Source organism: Fusarium solani, assembly GCF_023522795.1.
Source record: "Fusarium solani strain SB1 chromosome Unknown bctg00000008, whole genome shotgun sequence".
Taxonomy (NCBI): domain Eukaryota; kingdom Fungi; phylum Ascomycota; class Sordariomycetes; order Hypocreales; family Nectriaceae; genus Fusarium; species Fusarium solani.
In genome coordinates, this window is record NW_027072148.1 from 2,573,517 (window position 1) to 2,596,724 (window position 23,208).

Below are 23,208 nucleotides of genomic sequence, written 5' to 3' on the forward strand. Positions count from 1 at the left end.
GCTCCTATCGATTAGACTGCAAGCGGATACATCTGGGCTTTGGTCCAGACTCTCCATCCCGGTATGATAGTATAGAGGACGACTAGACCGGCTTAGTCTTCCAGCGAGTGTCACCAACTGGGCCCAACTCTTCGGGCTTGAGCCTCCGCAACTGCCTCTTCCCTCAACAGCCGCCGCGGCATCACCGAGATGGGGATACATAGTGTGAAAAGCCGCAATCCACGAAGACGATGTCCTGATTGTGGCTGGAGCTGATGTCCGTCCCTTCATCATTGCCACTCCCAGCCGACCCGGAGATGCCCAGTCCAAGCCCAGTCCAAATTACGCAACAGATTGAGGATTATGTATGCTATTGGCCATGACGTGAGCCTCATTCGGCTCACTCGAGAAGGGGTTCGAATCGGACATCTCGGAAATCGAGCGAGTTGACAGGCTTAGGGGAGGCTGTCTCCATCATCTCCCCATAACTCCGCTGGAACTCTTACTTCAAGGGTTTGCCTTGAAGGCTTTTTCGTCATCGCCAGGATCGGGGATCTCTCCTGTTGGTCGATGAGGTTATCTGGGTGTCCATGACAGCTCTCAGTTAACAATGGCAGCCCCATCTGGGGATGAAACTTTGCGTCAGCTCACTGTCATGTATCCCTGGATAGGTCTCTCGCAATTACGCAACACAAACAGCCTCTTGAGGAAGCCCTACAAGACACAGACAGATAATCAGTGGCGAGGAGCGTGATTAGCGAGTGGGATCAGTGAGTTACTGACGAGATCTCCCTCAGACAGGCCATCTTGGCCCTAGCCTGTGATGAGGAGACCACTCGCATTGAGGTGGCAAACATGGTTGAAAAGTCTGCTGTGCTAGAAGGAACGAGACCAGTCAGTGGCACGGTATGGTTCCTTCGGGGGAACCGTGGGCCAGCTCGTGGTTTGCCCATTTTTAGCACACAAATGGACAGCTATGAAACATATGTCGGGCCGAGACACTACTTCGGAATTCTGAAGTCTTGTTTTGCGCTTGGACTTGGTCGCTAAATCCGATAGGACTCTGTTGGCGAGTACGGAGGCTGGGCCATGCCTAGGGGTTGGCGGGGTGTGAGGGAGAGATCTATCAGCTCAAAATGCTGTCATGGCTACATTGTCATGTCATGAATGAATGCTATAATACGGAGTCTCCATGTCTTTAGTGCTATATTACTAGGGTGTGTAAGAACTTGGGCCATGAACGTGACTCCATTGGTGTCAATTCCAACAACCAAGGATTGCAGTTGGGATATTACATCATCTCAGCCTTTGTTCAATACTTCTTCAAGGGACAATTGGCTCATGCCATTTAACAAATGGATCAGAAAAAGCAGTTCAACACAAATAGGTCTATTTCCTAGATGACGAAGGCTCTTGCAGGGGATGTTCCAACCAGGATGAAGTTCTATGTACAACGCTCGATCCCCAGCTTCCATGCTAACAACTGACAATCTCAAATCCAAACGCGTCAACTAAGCGACGTTGCAGGAAAAGGGTCTTCCGATGTCTCCCTTGTTGAACTTGGCAACCTGGACTATTATTAGCTTCAGTGGCTTAACGTTGGGTAGATAAACTCACGATTTGGTCGAAGCTAGAGTAAGTTCCGGCAATAAAGATGAAGAATCCCACAACAAAGACGATCAAGTTAGGGATGGCCCGCTTAAGGTTGTGCCTATCGTACCAGTTGCCCTCCTTGAGGAGACGGAACCAAAGGATAGGAGGGATCCAGAAGGAAAAGCCGGAAATAAAGAGAGATGCGCAGATGGAAAGCAGCTCCGAGAAGAAGGGGATGGCCTCTGCGATGATCCAAGACAGGATAGTGATGAACGAAACCACGGCAATCCAGGAGATCCAACCCTTGGGAGTGTTGATGTATCGCGTAATCGAGTCTTTATACATTCTTCCGTGGATGAAGCGGCAGGCCACCGTAGCGTTGATCGAACCCGAGATGTAAATGACAGGTAGAGCAATACCGAAAGCGATCTTAGATATCAGAGGGCTTGCGGAGAGCAAGGCTGGAGACTGTACACTCTGACCGACGAAGGCATAGATGACTGCGCCAGTGATGGTATAGAGGACGATTTCGGTACATCCGAGAGTAACGATGGACTTGGTAAAATCGGCCGGAGTATGCATTTCACCTGTTGGAGACCGGATTAGCAAGATTACCCCTAGTTTGGTCATCTGGAACCTACTCATGAAACTGAACTGAGCAGCTGCAAAGGCATACGAAAAGACAATGTTGGAGATAGCGACCATGGCCTGAGTGAAAGAAAGGTCGTCCTGAGGCCATGCGGACCAATCAGACGAAGACATTCCTCCAGGAGTCTCCGACCTCTGAACACCCGTGGCAATAATGGTGATGCCAATGGCAATAATGATGGACGCAAAGTCGACATATCCCAAGATGGCAATCTCGGTGAAACTGGGAGGAATTGCCAGAACCAAGAGAATAATTGCAGAGACGGCGCCAAACACCAAAGAACAGACACTGGTCGCCCCGGTAATTTTGACGAAAGCAATCGTGCCCGTGAGACAGTGGGAGCCGGTAGCGAGAACCATCAGGCCCACAAAGATGACTGCAAAGACCTTGTCGCCAAAGCCTCCGAATAACAGCCGACCAGCATCGACATAGTGATCGATGTGAGGGTACTTGAGCTTGGTGAGACCAACCATGTAACTGGCATACATGGCAATGAGGCCCACTCCAACGCATGCAATGGTTCCTGGGACCATGCCAAGGGTGGCAAAGGCTCCAGGGAGACTGAGACTACCGAGGGCGATAGCCTGGACGATGAGGACGACAGTCAATCTCTTCCAGCCAAGGCGGTGGAAGTGGGCATCGCCCTGGATAGTCTTTTCCTTCTCAAGGTCGGTTTGGAGGTACTGGCTCGGGACCTCGTCGAACGAGGGCTGTCGCTGGATCTCATCGCCAGTCTTCTCGGCCATGGAGATCTGGTCTTGGCCCATGATTGCGGTTGGCCTAATCACCCGTGTATGTCTTGGAAACAATGAAGATGGAGGAGAAAGGTCTAGAAGGACTGAAGAAGCAAAGGAGGATGATGAGGATGGAGAAGAAGAACTAGAACTCCACGGGGAACGAGCAAAGTTATATCTCCAATCAGCCAAGGACCAGTTCCCCATGGGGACCGGGGTGTCTCCATAGAGCTTACCTATGGGGAACAGTCACCCCAAGCATGGATGAGGTTCTTCTGGGGTGATAGGGGTTAGTCGGACTTTCGGAAAGAACGAGAGTTGAATATTTCAAGAACATCACGCTTTGACAAACTGGAGTGTGGACATGGTTGGCCTGTCCCGGTAGCCGGAGTGGATTATGGCCCAACCGAGCGTGGAGGAACCCGGCGAGGGCGATGGGGTTTAAGCCTGCGTTTACCGATTGCTGGAGTTTTGGCGAGTCAGAAGCGCTAAGTGGGTTTTTTGTGCTTGTAGGGCGTGGTCTTGACAGGTGGTGATGTTTTGGGGGAAGGTTTGGACGGTGACATGCCATTAGCCGAAGGTTGTATCATGTTGATTGTAACGGTTCATGTATGTTGTTCATGTATTTCTTCTTGCAACGGCCTGGCATGCAGCTAATGTCAACGACGAACGCATCCTCCAACTCCAATTTCCTCGTGCGGAGAGAACACCCTCCGTCACATCCTTCCCTGTCACAAACCCGCTTCTCTCGAGCGGGGAAAAAAGGTTGGGGTCACTTGGGGTTTCAGTGACAAACCGATGATGGAGTGAGAAAACACGCCCTGGCGCAGTTTATACGATTCCCACTCATAACCGGGATCTGTATGGTAGGACGTGGGCCGCCGATGACCAGCTGCCGAGGAAAGGATTTCATGAGTGGGGAACTCTCCTGGGAAGGAAGGTGGGAATTGGACTGGGAGGGAAGTTCGAAGCGGTTTATGCGCGTGTGGTACATGTTGGGGAGAATGACTCGCTTTTACGAGGCTTTGAGATCCGAGGTTATCGTGTGGTTTGTTTATCAGTCTGGGCATAATGTGGCTTTTCATTCTGTTTGGATATCTTGATCCTTGATTCACTCTTTTCTATTACTGAGTTGTATCATCACATCAGCAATGTCAACCACCTTGTTCGTCAATGGTCGCATCTTGACCAGTGCTGGAGCAGGCCTCAATGGCACGGCCCAGTTCTCGGACTGCATGCTTGTACGAGGGGACAAGATTGCCGCTGTCGGAACCCGAGAGGAGATTGGAAATGTCGAAGACGCAGAGGTTCGCGATCTTGAGCAGAAGATCGTGCTTCCCAGCTTCATCGACGGACACATGCATCTTTTGCTACTTGGTCAATCTCTACGAAAAGTCGACCTTAGCCATTGCAAGACCTTCGACGATATTCGATCCGTTATTCGCGATTATGCTGCCGCTAACCCTGATACCCCGACTATTCTCTGCAAGGGATGGAGGAATTGGATGACTCCTGACGGAGTAACGGCCGCGATGCTTGACGATATCGATCCGAGACCTATATTCATCGACGCTGGCTCTCTTCACTCGTGCTGGTGTAATACTTCTGCTCTTGAGCAGCTCAACGTGGCGGATATGCCTGATCCTGCCGGCGGCAAGATTCATCGGAATGCCGATGGAAAACCTTCTGGTCTCTTGGACGAAGGCGCTATGATGTCCATCATCTGGCCCTTCCAAGCTAGTTCTTCTCCCAAGGAAGAGCGCATCGAGGCTATCCGCGCGGCTGTGCAAGAATACAATGCTGCGGGTTACACTGGAGCAGTGGAAATGGCCATGGATGAAGATGCTTGGGATGCCCTCATCACATTATACAAAGCCCAGCCGGATCTTTCACTTCGTGTGTCGGCGTACTGGTTGATCAAGCCCACTGCCGATCTCGAGCAAAATTCCAAGCAAGTACAGCGAGCGATCGAACTGAGCCGGATATACAACTCTACAACAAGCCCCGATGTCCGTCTCGTTGGTATCAAGGTCATTACGGATGGAATTGTTGATGCTTGTACTGCCTACTTGTCAGAGCCATACTGTACCGCGGACAAGCCGCCACCTATCTGGGAGCCTGAGCACTTAGAACCTGTTGTCAAGGAGGCTGATGCTGGTGGATTGCAAATCGCGCTTCACGCTATTGGCGATGGAGCAGTCAAGATGGCCATCGACGCCCTTGAGAAGCACGCAACTCCCGGTCGACGGCATCGAATCGAACATCTGGAGCTTACTTCTCCCGAAGACGCAAAGAGACTTGGAAAGCTTGGGTTGACGGCTTCGATCCAGCCTATCCACGCAGATCCCACCGCCCTCGTCGAGTGGCCTCGACTATTAGGAGAAGAACGATACGAACGAGCATTTGCATACAGAGAATTCGCAGACGGCGGTGCCCTCATGGCCATCGGAACAGACAGCCCAACATCCCCCTACTCACCCCTTCACAACTTCCAAGTCGCCATCAACCGAAAGTCCTCCAAGGACCCCAGTTGTCAAACAGTTATACACGAGCACTTCAGGCTAGGTCTGTGTGAGACTTTTGTGGCTGCTTCAGAGGGAGCGGCGCGGAGTGTGTTTTTGGAGGATCGGACGGGGAGCTTGGAGGTGGGCAAGTTGGCGGATTTTATTGTGGTTGATATGGAGTGGAATAGGGAGGATTTGCTTCAGGGGAAGGTTAGGGAGACCTATTACAGTGGGAGGAAGGTTTTTGGATAATGTTCTGAGAACGAATTAAAAGTTTCTGGCTCAAATTGGTCTCGTGTGTCGAATGTATTCTATGGTGCCGATGTGATAGAAGATGAATGGCCCAAGGCCAATAAAGTTAAATAGATCCTTTCCACTGTGAGAAAGGGGGAGTTTCATCACCTTGAGTCAGAGCTTCCCTTTTATTAGCATGATACTTCCATAGATCTCTCTTTTCGTCCCAACTTTGGTCCGTAGAGCATCCACTTGGCCAAGGTCGGAGGCCATACAGGCTTGTACGTTGACCAGATGGGTAGGCATGCCGAGCTTGGGTAAGATTAGATTGATAACTGAGGCACATACATTAATAGCTTTCTATCTTGCGAACTCTTCGCAACTCCATGCTATAGTCGGTTGGTCGCTGTTGTCGACTCTGATACTATACCAACGTCGTCTGTTCGTGCTCGCCGCACCCTCGCTGAGCACCAAGCCAACGTGCTCACCACTGCCCTGGGGATGGCGGCCGACATTTCCAACCTACTGTACTTCCTAGCCGAGGATGTTGATAGGCAGCGACCCGTCCCTGCTGCCTCTGCTCGCGCCCGCATTGGCCATGTTCTCACCAGGAATGGGAACACAGGCCTTGAAGAATTAAATTCCATCCAAAATCACAATCACCAGCAAACCTTCTAACAATACAGATGACCATGCATGGTCAAGGGACATTCCAAGCTTCAGTGCCGCCCTTACTGGTTCGTTCCTCGGGTCCTCAGCAGGCCCGTCTATTCAACTATCCCAAGGAATGTGAACGTTTGATGCTTGATCTTTGCCAACAGACTAAGAGTAGCCTTTATCACTGTCTTTTTTAATTATTGGCATGGACTGTTTCTCTCGCAAAGACGGATTATGAGTACACTTATAAAGAATGCATATAGCCTTCGACACAACGTTGACAGGAATTCCAGTACAACAAAACACCAGTAGACATGGTCCTTCACAGTCACCCACTAAATCACGCGCACTCTTTGCACAGGCTAACCAACTCCTCCTCACAACCCATCAATCCCACACTCGTTCATACGAACTAGGGGCGGCTCGAACTCGCTCCCCCAGGTGCCCGCTTAGTTCATTATTCGGAACTTGATTTTCATCAACTTCATCAGCATGAGGGCCGGACCCCAAGCTAGATGAAGTCGTGCCCTCCGGTGCTGCTGTCTCTCCCGCTGACTCCTACTCCCTTCATAAGCCACGCGCTCCGAAATAGATTGGATGGAGGCACACGCATGGTGACAGCGCACAAACAATGGTGGGCCAAGTACCGTGGCAAGAAAGAGAAACGTCCTACAAACTAACAGACCGCGAGTTACGTACACAGATGACCTCACCGAGCCTAACCCCGACGAGGGAATCTTTCCCAAACACTCGTTGGCACACACTATCACCCGACGAAATCTCCACGGGATGCCCACGATTCTCTTCTCTCCCACCTCTAGACCCTGTGGAGAGTACTGAAATCTATCGGTGGGCTTCTACCTCCACCACATCCACTCACCTTCGTGATGATGCCCTCGGCCACGGTGGTCGCCTTCTTTACCTTGTCGTTGTTCTGGCCTTCGTTGGCCCGTTGGCGCCGGTTCATGGCCATGTAGGCTTTCTCAAACTGGCCGTCATCTAAGAGAGGGAGATACGCGAGTTAGCAAGGCTTTTGGGGTGGACCTTCAAGGAGGCAAACCGCGCACCCAGAGCGTCAAAAAAAATCGCTGATTTTTCACGACGGCCTTTGTAGCCACATAGACCCATCAGAGGAAAATCTCCCTGTCAGAGGCCCTCTCGGGCATTGAGGTGGGAAGACTCGCCACGACCTCTGAGCTTGGCACCTTCGATGGATCTTCCTCATCTGCGGGAAGATGGCTAGCCCGCCTCATCAGGAGCCCACAGGCGGTATCTATTTCTGAAGCTCCTGGAGCCTATTTGCGTGATCTCCCTTCAGTCTGAATCTCTTCCAAGTCCTTGAGCTTGACGAGGTCGTCACCATCAGCCTAAGGACAAGCTTTGTGCATATAATCCACTAATTCGACCTCCCCACCATCGAACTCTCACTACAGTGGTTGATCACAACCACACATCTTCCGTAGTATAGTGGTCAGTATGCAAGCTTGTCACGCTTGAGACCCGGGTTCAATTCCCGGCGGGAGAGACGCCACACGAGTAGCAACTCGTGAACATTTCTTTTTTTGATGTTGTCAACCTTATTGTATCGCCATCGTGTCTCCTTGGTGTACCTTGTTCAGGAGTTTTTTTTTTCGTTACACCAGATTTCTCTGCCTTTCACAGCTTCAAGGTCCATCGACCCGTGAGTGTTTATGTTTCATTTGAATTATCAGTTCATAGATAGCGTACTGAATCAATGTTTGCATTTTGGTTGATCCCAAGTTATCATAACGTCGTTCCTTCCTCAACATTCTGTGTCCTGAAATAGGTCAAGCCACCCGCACCGTTGACGTCCCGTCCCGTGGCAACCCCGGATTACCTGTTTTGGAAACCACGACAATAACACATATCAATCAATTTCCATACATAGACCGCTCTCAAATCATTTCATTGCGTTTGGCTAAAGTGATACAATCTCAAACAAGTTTCAGTTCCTTTGCGCTCAGCACTTAAAGACGATATCGAACAGCAAGCTCTCCGGGGGCATTATATGTGGGCACAGTCATGTTGAGAGCATCGCCAGAGTAGCCGAGGTCCTCAGCCACGAGCATGGCGGCCTTCTCACCGATGAGAAGAGCGGTCGAGTAGGTGTTGCAGCCGACGTTGTCGGGGCAGATGGAGAGATCGGCAACCTTGAGACCCTTGACGCCGTGGACGTTGAGTCTCTCGTCGAGCACGCCGTGCTTGACGATGCTGTTGCCCTCCTTGGGTGCCATGGAGCAGGTTCCGAGGCAGTGCCAGGTGGACTCGACGTGGCGCTTGACCCACTCCTCGACGGCCTCGATGTCCTCCTTGCTGTACTTGAGCTCCTCGCGGATGTGAGCCTTGTTGGAGTTGAGGATCTGGGCACCGGGCTTCCTGTCGCACTCGGGGAGAGGAGAAGACCAGCTTCCGTGGCCAATACCGGCAGTAAGGTTGCCGGGGAGGGCGTATTGCTTGGTGGTAGCAAGGTCAAGGTCGTGACAACGGGCGGGGCTGTCGTAGCTGAAGAAGGGGTGCTATTCTGGTGAGCAGATATTCTCACGGTTGATTGATCAACTTACCATGTTCTCGACTTCACCGGCGTAGGCATCCATGCGTCGGGCAGTCTCACGAGATTTGATGTAGCCCCAGACCATGGGTGCCATATCACGCTCATCGTTCATGAAACCAGCATCGAAGTCGGGAGTCTCATAGGGGTCGGCAGACTTGATGTGGGTGAATCCACGAGAGAAGGGGTACTCGAGGAAGTGGAACATGGTGAAGAACTTGCCAGGGGGCCTGACATGGTTAGCAGATGATCAAGAATTGGAAGTTGAGATGAACATACATGAGCATGTGGTCACCGAACCAGCCGGCAATGACACTGTAGTGCATGACGGGCTTGTCGGGCTTGTTCTGGAAGTAGGACTTCCATCCATCGGTGAAGTGGGGAGTGGGCCAGCGCTCAAAGTCCCTGAGCTCCTCCTGTGTGGGACGGATCTTGACACCGGCGTCAATGCCGTTGGTGGCGAGAGGGCCAGTTCCCTTGAGGTGCCACTCATCAAAGACCTCTGGAAGTACGTGTTAGTTGCGAAAGTTCAACTGAAACTTTCATGTCGAGAAAAAGGGGTTGAGTGTGACGTACTCTTCTGAATCTCAGGGTCACCCCTGACAAAGTCATCGAAACTCTCGGTCTCAGGCTTGGCCCTGTACACCGAGAAGGTGAGGTAGTGGTCCTGGAAGTTGAGTCCCACACCGGGAAGGTCAACAATGGGCTTGACACCAGCGGCGCGGAGCTTCTTGGGGTCACCGATACCAGATCGCTGGAGGATCAGGGGCGAGGAGAGGGTTCCGCCAGAGACGACGATCTGCTTGCGGGCACGGAAGGTTCGGGTCTTAAGCTGGCCTGGGTGCAGGGGCTTGGTGGGGACGGTCTGGACGCCGACGGCCCGGCCGTTCTCAATGATGACCTTGTCGACCTTGGTGTTGCAGGCCAGGTACAGGTTGCTGTGGACGGCGCGGGTGGCGTGGACGTAGGCGTGAGCGCTGTCCGATCGACGGCCACTGATGTCGTGTTAGTTGGCTGGAATCATGTTGCACGTGTCTACAGTTACTTACGTGTCTCTGTTGATCCACTTGAGCCAGTGCTCCGCACCGTGGCCAGTAGTGAGGTCCTGGAGATCATCCACAGTGGGAATTCCCTGGGACTCGGCAGCCCGGAGGAAGTCATCCTTGATGGGGTATCTGGCCTTTGTTCAGCTTCCGGGGATTCTTCAGGCAAAAGGGGCAACTCACGTGTAGTTTCCGAAAGAAACCTTGATGGGACCCTCAGTTCCGTGGATCTCACGGTTCTGAGAAGCTCGCTGGTAGGTCTCATGCTTCCTCATGAGAGGAAGGAGTTCCTCAGTGGTCCAGCCCTCAGCCTGGAAGTCATCATCTACCGCAGAGTCAGCCACGGGACCTGGAAATTACCTGCTCGGACTTTCAACTTACAATCAGATGCACTAGCACGGGTGTACATCATAAAGTTGATTGATGAACCACCTCCGAGGATGTGAGCACATGGCACAACGGCCTAATTCAGTTAGAAACGTGTTCATCTTGGTTGTGGCAGGGAGTTCAAACACCGCCATTGAGCAAGCAGAGCAAGCCAATGGCGCTAACACAGTGACAATCAGGTTGTTGCGCTTACCTTGCGGCCAGCCAGCCACTTTGAAGGACGAGACTCATAGAAAGAAGCAGTCTTGGAGTCCAACTTCATGTTCCGGGGGTAGATTCCAGGACGGAAGACCCAAGGGTTGTTCAAGTTGCTCTCTCCAGCCTCAATGAGCAAAACCTTGAGGTTGTGGTCAAGGTTGGCAAGTCTATCACCGGTCAGTTTGCGTGTCACAATATCAGAAAGTGTTTCTCCTTACCGGCCCGCGACTACACATCCGCAGCTGCCACCACCGCACACGATGATGTCGAACTCATCGGGCAGGGTACCGACGCTGTTCGTGTACGATGCGGCCATGTTGGTGCTTATTCAGATCAGAGACAATTGTTTGAGAAGTTTCTTGTTGAGAGTGAAGTATGACTGGAGATGAACGTCCACCAGCTCCTTTATAGATCCCCTCAAAGGTAATACGATGCCGAGTTTACGTCGAAGACGATCAGAACAGGACTTGAGATGCCGAGAGACCTCCGCGAGTCAAGTCTAGATGCGCAATCATGTCTGAAAGGAGGCATCCAAGCGCTCATCTTCGCATATGGTTCCGATGCGGGCACCAATCGAAGACGCATCGCCACGGGTCATCTGGGGAGGGAGTACGGTTTCATTATCCCATCAGCTCCTGGAGCACTGGCCAAGTGTCTCTCTTCAGGGTGTGGTTGGACCAACGGGTCGGCTTGGCTGCATTCGTGGGTAAGGGAGTGATCTGCCGGACGAGCTTGTGTGCCATGTTGAGCGGGCGTTCCAAGGCTTGACCCTGTCTAGGGAAGCGTCTGAGGGTGTTATCGTGTCAAGACCAAGCTCGCACTCTGTTCTTGAGCTCCTTCTTTCTCACTCAGAGCTCATTCCTTCTCTTCCAGAGCTTCTCCTCTCTTCCCCTGAGCCAATTGCTCATTCTGTTTTGCTCAGTCTCGCATATCGATATCCGCACTCCTATATCATGACTCGACCTGTCACAATTGACCCACGCAAGCCGTCCTGGGCAAACCGTCTCCGCACCATCCCACGCCTGGCAAGCTGGATCAGGAAGTCCCATCTCCCCGAGCCCCCCGGTGCTCATAGCTGCAATCCCACCACTCACGTCAAGCCAAGGAGGAATAACAAGCCTCTTCTAGCCCATCAGATTACGACGTCCCCCGCGGGGTCACACACGCCAAGGACGCCCATGGGTCCTATCCCCAGTCTGTCCCCGGGCGAATAACCTCCCCCGGTCCCCCACAAGGTTCCACATATCCCATGTACCCCAGAATGCGGGGAGAGCTTTGCCGATCTCTCTTGCCAGATTCTCGGCAATCCAGGTAGGCTGTGCTCTTGATCTGGGACGCGAAGGTAGTCTTACGAGAGGATGACGAACCGAGCAAGTGCAGAGGCTGTGCCCCGGAGGAGCAGACCAAGAGTCCAAACTCGAGTGATACTGCATATGCACAAGACTGGGATTTGCCTGTCCAAGGCGGGGTAGGTTCAAAAAGTATAGCTCCTGAAAATAGCTTGTTCTGCTCTGCCGGGTTAACGAGGCCGAGCATTCCGGCCGCAGGTAGGAGCCCGATGTGACAGTCTGGCGGCTGTTTTCTTTGTCTCGTCTGGCTAGCGACGGTAGTACGACGACGACCGTACGTACAATGACTCGCAGTCTGGGCTATCACGGGAGGTCTGGAAACGTGCCCAACGGGTGCTGCGGGCGCTAAGCCGTCCAAGTCAGCCCCAATACTGTGTGCCATGCGTCCAACGCGCGCAGATCTGTATGCGGAACTCACCACGGAACAAAGACATCAGGGAGTTGGGTCTCTGACGGGGACGTAAGCGGCAACGATAATCCGAGGCAATTCATACATGGCTCGTTTTCGTGCCCTGCGTCTCTGTTTCAGTTTCCTTCTTGCAATTACATTTCCGTCTCCCTTTTCCGTCAATATTTTTTTTCCTTTCCTCGACAACGGGGGAACAAGCTACCCCGCAAAAAAGATTGGCTGCCACGTGTTGTACTAAGTTAACGTCGATTCCCCCAGCGTATTTCTGGGGAAGTAAGCGCTACTCCCCCGGCCTCGACATGTCCGAAGACCCATCCTTGCCGGCCGGTTGCTGTTAGCCCGCACCTCGTGCGGAGCCGTCGCCGCAGCTCTCAGGTGTGAGGGCGGATCAGGCGGCTGAGTACGAGTGCATTGAGCTGCGGTGAGACTTGTGGAGTTGGATCCTAGTTGCTATGGATAAGAGATACTCCCATCTGAAGCTGGATGCCACGTCTGCCGAAGTACTCTTCATCAGCTTCTTCTACTACTTCGTATTGGTCCAACGCTTCCCCGCAAGCCTCGACGCAACTAAGGGGGATTTAGGTAGCACTTCCCCCCGCAGCTGGCTCGTGTGTACGCTACGAGAAGATAGCCATGTGGCATTAGTCATGAAATCAAGGACAGCTGTAACTATTCACGACTACCGTTAGCTGGTCTCTGGCTGGCGCTTCATTGGAGTCTTGCTAGTCAGTTCTCAGCTACGTCGGAGGCGGCGCCATCAGGGCTTGCCATGTGCTCATGGGCCCGGACCTGCATATCCCTCGAGGCAACTGGCCAATTTCATTTAGTGGCACTTCGTTGATGTCCGACATGCAGAGTAGCGAGTAATTGGGGGTCCGGTGACATGAATCAACAAACATGGCGATCTGCAGACCGCCAAGCTTCCTTTGTCTCAATGGTTGTGGATATCAACTCAGGGACAGGAGTTACACAAATTACGGAGTTTCCCGGTTTGGTTTGGGAATGGTTGCATCAGGTATATTGTTGAGCATGCGAAACAACCAACGGTTCTGCTGTTGTTCTTGGTCTCCGCAGACTTCTGCACGTGAGGTAGAGCAACTGTCAGGTCAGTCTTCCACATAAGCCATTCACTGAACAAGCATTCTGGCGCTATCTGCGGCACTGCATACAAATTTTGTTCTCAACTGTGCAGCTTTTCCCGACAGAGTGAGCAAATACTCATCAGGCTCGCTTTACGCCTACCTCGCTGTAAGAATCAAGACAATTCCCCGTTGGAAGGGTCCTTCCCAAGTTCGTGTATGAAGACTGTGTTGAGCAAAGATTGCCCAAGATGCCTACCAGACTATCGATAATTCTCCAGCACTAGAAGATTACGAACATAAATAAATGGGAATGAACATGAACGATGGTTGTCCGTGGGGAGTCTCAATAAAATGGCACATTGCCAAGTTGTTCTGATAAGTCCCCGCTCCCATTATGGAGCGGCGTACTAAATGTGAAGGATCGCAATCCCAACCCATGTTCTCAATCTGGATCTGCGGGGTTGAAGAGGTCAGTAGGACATAGGGATGACGCTCTAGAGGTATCCTTTTTTTTTTATTACTAGCTGCTGATCAAAATAGTTACGAGGTCTGGATTTTAGGGTTAGAGTAACTGCTTGGGCACTAGGACGAACGACGAGAGGAGGTTTGACTTTATTTTAGATCCTTTCTTCTGGATAATTCCACATTTTACGTGTACTTTGATGACGACACAGGCGGTACTGGCCAACTTTTAGGGGTTAGGCTTTTCTGTGACATATGTTGATATTCTGAAAGTGCATTCTAGTCTACAAGGTTTCAAGGAGGGGATGTTAACATCGCATATCCAACACTTATAATCCATCATCTCAAACAGCCGAAAGAATAATATGAAAGCCAAATCTAAATCATTTAGGCATTGTTACAAGCTTAATAGATCCTACGGGACACAAGTTCTGAGCCACTATTCTATTGGGTTTGCGATACATCTCGCCTATGTATGGATCATGTACCCTACAGTTGCGGAGTTTTGAGGCTACAAAGCCATTGGCCGTCACCTCTAGACGTCACCAATCAAGATCTAGGCCAGTCTTCTATCCAAACCCGGCCGTTCTTCACCGCGTCTTTGGCGCCTCAATAGGCGCCCCTGGCTTCTTGGCCGTGATAGCAACATAATGCCAACGATCACGTCCTCGATACGACTCGACACCAGCCACCGTGTTGATGAAATGTTTCTCCAAGTGGAAAAAGGTGACGAGGAGCCAAGGGATATAGGCGACCAGATAGAACAACCGCGTCATGGGGACAATGTTCTTTGAGTAGTCTCGAACCGTGACGTCGGTGAAACCTGCCTCCTCGAGCATCTCTTTGAAGACACCGGGATGCGAGATGTCATTTGTTGGCATGGCGGAATAGTCATTGATTTTCTTCATTGACTGGGCCATATCCTCGGTTGAGTCAGAGACGAACTCGTGGTCATACTCGAAATGAGCCACATGGCCACCTGGGCGAAGAATGCGGAAGAAACCCGCGAGGACAGCTTTAGGATCCGTGGCATGCACAAGAGTCTCCATAGTGTACACCCCATCAAAAGACTCATCGTCTAGGGTTTCGAGGTGGTGGTAGTCCATCCAACTCGCCGAGATTTGTCCTTCGGATAGCCCGGATCGGGCAAAGTTGCGCTTCGCCTTGGCGACGTGGTGCTCAACGACATCAACAGCCTTGACACGGTACTTGAATTCCTTTGCGAGATGAAGAGCTACGTGTCCGACGCCGCAGCCGGCGTCAAGAACGTTGGCGTCCGGGGGGAGGTTCAGCAGCTCGCCCATTTTGGTCTCCATGGCCCTCAGCGAGCGGCCGATGGGGAAGGGCCAGCTTTTGTCGCTGGGGTAGTAGCCAAAGTGACGCGTGTCGCCAAGGAACACCTTGTAGCCGATTCTAGACTCGAGGGAGGCATAGTAGGCCTGGAGTTTGGTGTTGTCGTTGATCAATGGGTCCGAGTCGCTAGGCATGGTGAGCTACGGAAGGGTCGGGATAGCGCAAATGAGTTTGTGAGGAAATCCTGTGGCTACTCTTTCAAAGGTGAGACCAAGATTTGTAAAGTGGCTGAAAGAAGAAAGTTTCGAGGAGGCCGGAAATTGATGCTTTTGGTAAAAAAGAGGTTGAAGCTAGAGGGGACACGCGTCAGCACCAAAAAACACAAGCTTGGCAAGTCTCAGCACAAAGAATCACGGCCATCTTGGCAGAACAAAAAACTCTGAATAGTGAGCTGCTATAATTAATTCTTAGACTGTCCAAAACACATACGATCACCCCAGCCAATCTTAACTTCGCACAAATTAGTACCCAGTTTTCACACACTTTCAACATCATCATAGAACAGATCGTTACTACTTATTTATCTATTTATAGTGATGCCTTCTTTTCAAAAGAGGGCATCGGACACATTATCAGCTAACACAATGGGGTATCTGAACACACTGGCGGCATTACTAGAATGCCTCATAACACAACAAGCCTATCCCATCACGCCTGCGCGAGGGATGGCACTTTGACAGAGGACCTGCCTCGTCCTGCCACGTCGAGACATGGCCTACCAGAAGCGGTTGTAGCGGCTGTAGAAGGGGTTGAAGTGGTCGTCGTCGTAGACGTCGCCGTGCTTGCGCCCCTTCTTGTAGTTTTGCTTCGTCGTTACCAACTCCCAATCTCCCCACTTCTTCTCTTCATGTCGACTGACCAGGGTGATTGTCATGGCCTGTCTCTCCTTGCCCAAGGCGCGCATGGCCTTCATGAACTCCTCATTGTCATCCTTTTCACCGAGGATTAGTCTCTTGAGCTTGGGCGCCCACTCCGGGTTCTCCCGCAGGGCATCAAGCGACACCCCGGTGATGTCGTTCCCACGAGAAATACCGCTGAGCTCAAGGTACGTGAGGGCGGGGCAGTTCTCGAACAAGGCGAGGAGGGCATCCTCGCCGACTTCGGTTGCAGCTTGGAGCTCGATCCTCCGGAGCTTGGGGCATGCCTTTGCCAGAATTTTGAGTGACGAATAGTAACAATGACGAGTTAAATTGGTGATAATAGTGCGAGATCAAGTATTTATGACGGAGTTGAGATTGCTGGAATGTGTCTTGGGTTGAAGAATCCAGGTCACGCCAACGTCGGGAGAGGGGGGGGGGGGTTGACGCGACCGCGTTTTAGCGTGTTGACATCACGCAAGAGGCTGAACTCTCATTTTGTTGAGAAGCAAAGAAAAAGAAGAAAAAAAATATATCTCAACTTGGTTAACAGGACTTTTCTATTTTATTATTCAAGTTTTATTTCTTTTTGCACTGAATTAAGCAACTATACTACGTGGTATGCTGCGCGTTCCTATCATCTCGCTCTAGCAATGCAACCTACTCGTTTCTCCTGCAAAGCACGAGACATTCAACCTCCTTTACTCATGAAATTTTCGGACCTTGAATGGGCTCACAGAAGCCGCAGGAGCTGTGCACTTGTTCGCCAATGCCGCCTTGGCTTCCTTGCTGGTCGCACTCACACAATCCATGCCAATGTCCGAAACACCATCGCAGATGACAACAGGCTTTCCGCCGCAAGGTGTCTTGATGTCAAAGTTCTTGAACTTGATGTTCTCACACACGGCGTTGGGGTTGCTGCTGCATGTCAACCTCGCGATGGCATCACCGTACTTGCCGGACGAGTAACCGGTAAAGTTCTCAAAGAGGATGTTGGTGATGTTCATCTGCGAGGGGTACTTGGCGCATGTTGCCTCGTCAATGTTGAAGTAGCAAGAGTCGATGAAGGCAGTGTACTCGTTGTTACCACCCCAGAAGTTGCGGAAGGTGACGTTGTCGATGAAACCGTAGCCAACATCAGGGCCGGCCCAGGTCTTGAGACGGGCTCCGTGTTGGCCGTTGAGCATCCAGACATTCTCGATGACGACATCCTTGACAAAGGACTTTTCGCCCTTGTACTGACCAAGAGATCCAATGGATTGTCCATGAGTTCCTGGACCTTGTTAGTACCTATCAAGTAAGAATCAGAGGGGGTAGCGTACCGTTGCAGTACATGGTGTTGACATAGACATCCGAAGCATTGCTCTTGGGCGAGAAGCAGTCATCACCAATATCAACCCAGGCACGCTCAACCGTCAGATGCTCGACATTCAAAGAATCAAAAAAGTCGGTGTTCTTGGGAAGAGACGTGGCGTTGTTGGAGTGCGCCGTGCAGACAACGTCCTTGAAAGAGATGTCCTTTGCTGATGGCGTGTAAGCTTGATGTTTCTCGTTGCATGCAAGGATACTTACAAGTAACGACAAAGTTGGTCCAGCAGGGCGAATCCTTGAAGTGGATTCCTTGAATGTCCAGACCAGTTGCGTTCTCGGCGTAGAAGAGAATGGGACGGAGGTACTGGTTCGTCTTGTCCAGGATCTCTTTACCGGCAAACTCGTTCCACCAACGCTGACCGTTTCCGTTCAGCACTCCGTTACCGTAGATCTTGATGTTCTTGCCTCCCCACTTCCAGAACATGATCGAGTTCTTTTGAAAGTTAGTCGTGCATCTGAGTCTTTTTGGGGATGACATACCTGGAAGGGATGGGTGAAGGAGTTCTTCTGCCAGTATCCAGTATCATTGGTAAACTTGATCTCTCCATCAAGGTGAACATGGACGTTATCCAACCACGTCAAGTCAAGAGGCTTTCCAATGACATATGTATGTCCCTTGGTCAAGTGGAGTGTACCTCCCTTGTTCGCCCTCTTCAAGCCCTTGTAGAACTCCGACGAAACATCATCATGATCGTTCTTGGAAGCCCTGATGGTAAAAACCTTGCGGTGGCTGCGCTTGGATGGCGGCGTGTATTGATGTTTCTGACGAAACTCATCCACGCTTCGAGGAACACCAGCAGGAAGCTCAACAGCTCCTGCAAGTGCACTCGTGACGAGGGTAAGGGCGGAAACAAAGATTGACAGCTTCATGATGAAGGGACAGTTTGACTATTTCAAGGAGCTGTATAGCCAAGACAGATGAGAATGATCTGGTGATGAATCTGAAAAAACAGCTCGACTTTGCACTCAATTTATATGAAATCAACGCACAGTCTCACTCGGAGCTACACCCCCAAAGCATACACCCCATCCGCTCCATCAGGACATGTTCCCCAGGTCAACCCATCAGTCTAAATTACATCTGTCGATGCAAACATGGGGTTAGTCAACCTCGACTCCACGATGCAAGGTTCGTAGACTGTCATCGCTGTGCGGCAAGTAGATAGATTCTAGCTAAAGTGGCTTAAGCTTGTTCTAGTCCGAGCTTCTGATTCGTGGAGTGGGATTTTTCCGCGGCTGAGTTCCCGTGGAGGCATTTCTCCAGAGTAGATCCCCCGCCCCCAACTTGGTCGGCACAAAGTTGCCGTGAAGCAAGGGACTGCGTTTCAGCCATTTGTCCTTTGTAAGTGGTTATTTCTCACTTTAGAAGGACTGTTCTTACCCTGAACTCATGATTGAAGACGGATGTTGAAAGATGTAATGAAGCTTGTGAGATGCAACTTGGGGGTGAACTCGATGGAAAACGGAAACAACGAGCATTATAGTTAAGTCGGTTGGGTTTTATGGGAATTATTTTAGATGCCTCTGGTTAGAGAGCAACGGTTGTCTCGTATGTCTAGAGGCCTTGCCCTGCATCGGGTCGTCGCTGAGATAAACTCAAGTCGTTGGCAATATTTAAAAGAAGCAACAAACTTGCTCAATAACAACTTTCCGTCGCTGAAACCAAGTACTGATAGTTCAAATAGATGTAACATGTCAAATTATCAGATTGTGGAATTTACTTCATGTAGCATGGAGTTTAATGTCAAAAAATCATTTGAAAATCATCTATGCTAGGTACTATGCCTGACGCTTTCCGTCTTTGTGAGGAAGGAGCAGCAATTCTATTCTCCGATATTCATCTAAGTACCCAACAGGGCTCTCTAATGTGCAGTGATGAAACGCGAAACCACCACGCATTAGGGTGCCCGCGCGAAATATGCGGGAGATCCCCGAATCGGGGGAGCTGATGGCTTCCGATCGGCATCTGGTGCCCCCAGGAACACTGGACGGCGAAGCCAGGGACGAAAATGAGCAACTCGTATAAAAGCACTGAATGAGTCACTAATGGTGCGCGCAACGAGTTCCACTAATAAGATGGAAGCTTAAAGGCGAGGCCCTTGTACAGTAGTAGTAGGCCCTGCTTGGTCTTGCCCACTTCCCTGGGCAACGAGATTGAGTAAGTGCCTAGATTCCTCCATCTATGTATACCTTGAGGCGTGTAAATTGGCCAGCGCGTTGCTTTGCACTCCGTGCTTGGGCATGAGTTGCCTGACCAACAACGGATGTCATTGGATTTTGCCAAAGCCACGGCTGAGGACTTGGATTCTATAGGCCCTGAGCCGAGAGAACGAAACAAGGCGATCAAGGTTCCTTCTTAGTCGATCGGCCCCTGTCGATCACTTGAGGCTATGTTTATTCCCGCAGACAAATAGACCAGGAGGAAGCGCAGAATGTAGCATGGAATGTGTCCGGCTTTCCAACCTAAAGGAGCAGCATGGTGTTTTTTTCTTCGACAGCGAAAGGATATGCCGGTTGAATTCTCTGTCAATCGTAACAACCAGTCCTTGAAAAATAGAAAAACAAAAAAGAGGCAGAGATAAAGAAATAACGAAACGATGCTGGATGTTCGAACCGCAGCCCAACGGATTAGATGGGCTCACCACAACAACCCTAGGGACCTGCAGTTCCCTGGCGCCTGAAGTTTGGTGCCCCCCAACAGCACGGGACGAACGGTTAACCCGTTACGCCACTGGCGATAACGGCTCCTCGAAATGAGGTTTATATATGTAGGTGCTATGGGATTGTTCGGATGCTGGGAAAAGTGATTGAGATTGCAAAGTTGAGCCGTGAGCGTTGGCATGGTTCCAAGTATGTGTGGGTGGGGATGATCAAGTAGACGATCATGGTGATCATTGGCCAAGTGGACGTGTGGGACTGCGACTGGGGCCTGAGGCACACCCATTCCGAGAGCCTCTAAGTCCTTCAAGTTGCTAATATCGAATTTACAACTATCCTCTTTAAGTTTTCCTCTGTTAATCTAGTTGTCCTTTGGAAGGATGATTGAGAAACGGAGCGGCGCTAACATGACGGTGGTCTAGTCCAAGCAGGAGCAACAATCATTCACACATGCCAATATCAGTTAATGACAATGGTCATCAACTACAGGACACCACTGCCAAAGGATTTGTGTGAAAAATGCCTATCTCCGAAATCCTCTGTTTCAAGTTCATATGTGGCAATATCTTCAGCGAAAATCGCTGTGCTGTAGAGGCGATATCGCCGATCATGACCTCGGTGGCTTACTATGGCTTACTCTGGGCGATCGCGTTCCAGCCCGGGACAGTGGAGTTGTTTAAAAGTCCGCCAGCAACTCCTCAAAACTCCGCACCTTCAGCTATCTCCTGATTCTTGGCAATTGTATATAAATACGTAAATTTGTCTTGGATTATTGCCCCATTCACTTCAGATCCACCGCTGTTCCATTCTTCACCATGAAGGTCCTTATTGTTGGCGCGAGTGGCATGATTGGAGGCGAAGCTCTGCTTCAATGCCTCGCCAACCCTCAAATCTCGAGTGTCGTCGCCTTTGTTCGCCGAGAACTTCCCTCTGACGTATCAAACAACCCGAAGCTCAAGTCTGTGATAGTCAAGGACTTTTCAAAATGGCCGGAAGACCTATTGCTTGCCCACGCTGATGCCGTTGGCATGATTTGGTATGTCGTCATGGGTCGCCTCATCTGAGGGGCAAGTCCACTAACACGTTACAGGGCCATGGGATCATATAGCGGTGATGTCAAAGCCGACTTGGAGTATCCATTTGCGTTCCAAGAAGCCATGGTGCGAGTATTGAAGCCCACCGGCCGCCAGTTCAATTACGTCCAACTGAGTGGCAAATTTGTCCGTCAAGACCAAGAGACAAAACTCTGGTGGGGAAACGAACCGCGAAAGATTAAGGTACGACCAAATCCATGATTGCTTTGCCTCATCTAACAACAGTTTAGGGACAGCTTGAGACAAGAACCCTCGAACTTGCCAAAAGTCATCCCGATGTGTGGAAGGCATTCGTTCTTAAGCCGGGAGGTGTGGTACCCAAGACCATGTTTGGCAGTGGACTGCTAGGTCTTGTGACATCGATGGGAGCAGTCATGGGAGAGAACTGGTCCGTTCATATCGAAGAGTTGGGCGCTTTCATGATGTATCTTGCACTTGATGGCCAGGGAGAAGAGCCCCTTCTGCTCAACGCTCGAATCGTGAGACGAGGAAGAGAGCTATTGGAACTACAGAAGAAGGCCGAGCCGTCTGCGAACTAGTGGACTTGGTTCATCATGGCAGTTATGCCATGCAAACCTCGCAGCTCACCCTCAGCTGGCGCTGCACCGACTTCATCCACCCATACAGAACAACACCTACTAGTAACAACCTCGTTTTACGATTCCATAATAGATAATAACAGCACTTTTCACACATCGACAGAATAAATATACGTGATCTAGAACTTGGGCTTATCCCCGTGCTGGCCTATAATCCCCATGGTCCTTGGAAGAGAGCCAAATGCTATGATCTTACCACGGCCCACCATCACCCAACCTGGTGTGCTTCACTGGTAGGAACTCGAACGCGAGCTTCATATGCATCTAGATTTCCCAAAGACCCAAAGCTTGCCAAGTAACAGCGATGAACCTCAGATACTAAAGACGATATAGACTTTCAGGGGTGAATAGTTTAACTTCGTCACCGCAGGTCCCTTGTTTAGCTGGCCAAAAGAAAAAAAACCTTTAGGAAACTAGTGTGCTGCAAAAGCCCGCTCTTTGGGTTTTCTGGAAAGGTTCACGATAACGCAGCTGGATTGTACGACGCGGCCTGGCAGCCCTTTGGTAACCACGCCTGGGTCGAAGTCGACAGTGGGCAAGGAGAGTCGCTAGCACTCAACATCATTGAATCGTGCCACGCCAAGTATGATGCTAACAACCCCACGATTTACAAGGGCGACGTTGATCGTGGTGTCTAGCTAAATGGGGCGATTAACGAGGGCGCCCTGACCAACACGGATGGTGCCCTTCTCATAGCTGCTAACCACAGATAGCCTGGGCATAATTTTGCTCGCTTAGTTTGCCTAAATACAGGATAGCATTTGCACCCTTGATCTAAATAACTCCCTGGTCTCAAGGAAACCCCGGTTGTGGAGAAATTGTTGCTTGGTCCAGGGCAGGTAGTCTAGGGCAAAGCCGGCAGCAAATCATAGTACAACTTGTGTGCATGTGCCTTCTGAGCGCCTTGTAACAGCGCAGCCGAGGTAACGCCTAAACTCTCTGAGCTATCTATTGTGGTCGCCCAGACAGCTTTTAGACTCGTGAGCAGAGGGTTAATACCCTGCACCATGCATGGCAGTAATTGATAAGTTGATCAACCCGAGATCCGATGTATAGGCAACTCGTGAATGTATAGGTTAGCTGAAAGAAGATCAGGCTTCAAACTGAGCCGCCAAGTTTCCAGGCTTGAAATAGGGTAGGTGGTTTACCTTGGCCGGATGGTGTATCAAAACTTTTCTGTCCTAAATCGATGATCATAACCTCCCTCTTACCTTTGACCACCTCTTCTCTTTATAAACCACAATTTCCTGGCGTGGTAATCACACAATCATGTTGAGTAACAAGCAGCGTCATTGGTCTAGGGGTTAGGATTCAACTCTTCCATCAGAGAGAAGTTGAGGCTCGGATTCGAATTCCGGATGACGCAAAAGCTGTTCTTTTTGCCCTTCTCAAGTCCCTATGCCCAGTCCGGGGTACCGGTATTCTAT

The 23,208-nt window shown here is 50.7% G+C and overlaps 6 protein-coding genes across 6 annotated transcripts; 2 read left to right on the plus strand and 4 right to left on the minus strand.

Moving 5' to 3' along the window:
- Positions 1-1,490: 1,490 nt before the first annotated feature.
- MRS44_012865 (uncharacterized protein) lies at positions 1,491-2,988 on the minus strand (the record flags this gene model as incomplete). Its single annotated transcript, XM_046271568.1, has 3 exons — positions 1,491-1,547; positions 1,597-2,159; positions 2,214-2,988. 3 exons carry the CDS (start codon positions 2,986-2,988, stop codon positions 1,491-1,493), a joined length of 1,395 nt encoding a protein of 464 aa, XP_046126558.1.
- Positions 2,989-4,106: 1,118 nt separating this feature from the next.
- Positions 4,107-6,371, plus strand: MRS44_012866 (uncharacterized protein; the record flags this gene model as incomplete). Its single annotated transcript, XM_046277535.2, has 3 exons — positions 4,107-5,669; positions 5,937-6,010; positions 6,089-6,371. The coding sequence occupies 3 exons, from the start codon at positions 4,107-4,109 to the stop codon at positions 6,369-6,371; spliced, it is 1,920 nt and encodes a 639-aa protein (XP_046126557.2).
- Positions 6,372-8,338: 1,967 nt separating this feature from the next.
- Positions 8,339-10,863, minus strand: MRS44_012867 (uncharacterized protein; the record flags this gene model as incomplete). Its single annotated transcript, XM_046284336.2, has 9 exons — positions 8,339-8,887; positions 8,933-9,149; positions 9,199-9,421; positions 9,496-9,914; positions 9,969-10,094; positions 10,146-10,287; positions 10,344-10,425; positions 10,543-10,714; positions 10,766-10,863. The coding sequence occupies 9 exons, from the start codon at positions 10,861-10,863 to the stop codon at positions 8,339-8,341; spliced, it is 2,028 nt and encodes a 675-aa protein (XP_046126556.2).
- Positions 10,864-14,439: 3,576 nt separating this feature from the next.
- Positions 14,440-15,336, minus strand: MRS44_012868 (uncharacterized protein; the record flags this gene model as incomplete). Its single annotated transcript, XM_065618942.1, has 1 exon — positions 14,440-15,336. The coding sequence occupies one exon, from the start codon at positions 15,334-15,336 to the stop codon at positions 14,440-14,442; it is 897 nt and encodes a 298-aa protein (XP_065475014.1).
- Positions 15,337-15,917: 581 nt separating this feature from the next.
- Positions 15,918-18,300, minus strand: MRS44_012869 (uncharacterized protein; the record flags this gene model as incomplete). The annotated part of the gene is made up of 5 exons (XM_046273086.2): positions 15,918-16,346; positions 16,797-17,332; positions 17,382-17,582; positions 17,632-17,863; positions 17,911-18,300. 5 exons carry the CDS (start codon positions 18,298-18,300, stop codon positions 15,918-15,920), a joined length of 1,788 nt encoding a protein of 595 aa, XP_046126552.2.
- Positions 18,301-20,903: 2,603 nt separating this feature from the next.
- Positions 20,904-21,721, plus strand: MRS44_012870 (uncharacterized protein; the record flags this gene model as incomplete). The annotated part of the gene is made up of 3 exons (XM_046284335.2): positions 20,904-21,124; positions 21,179-21,365; positions 21,413-21,721. The coding sequence occupies 3 exons, from the start codon at positions 20,904-20,906 to the stop codon at positions 21,719-21,721; spliced, it is 717 nt and encodes a 238-aa protein (XP_046126551.1).
- Positions 21,722-23,208: the final 1,487 nt, after the last annotated feature.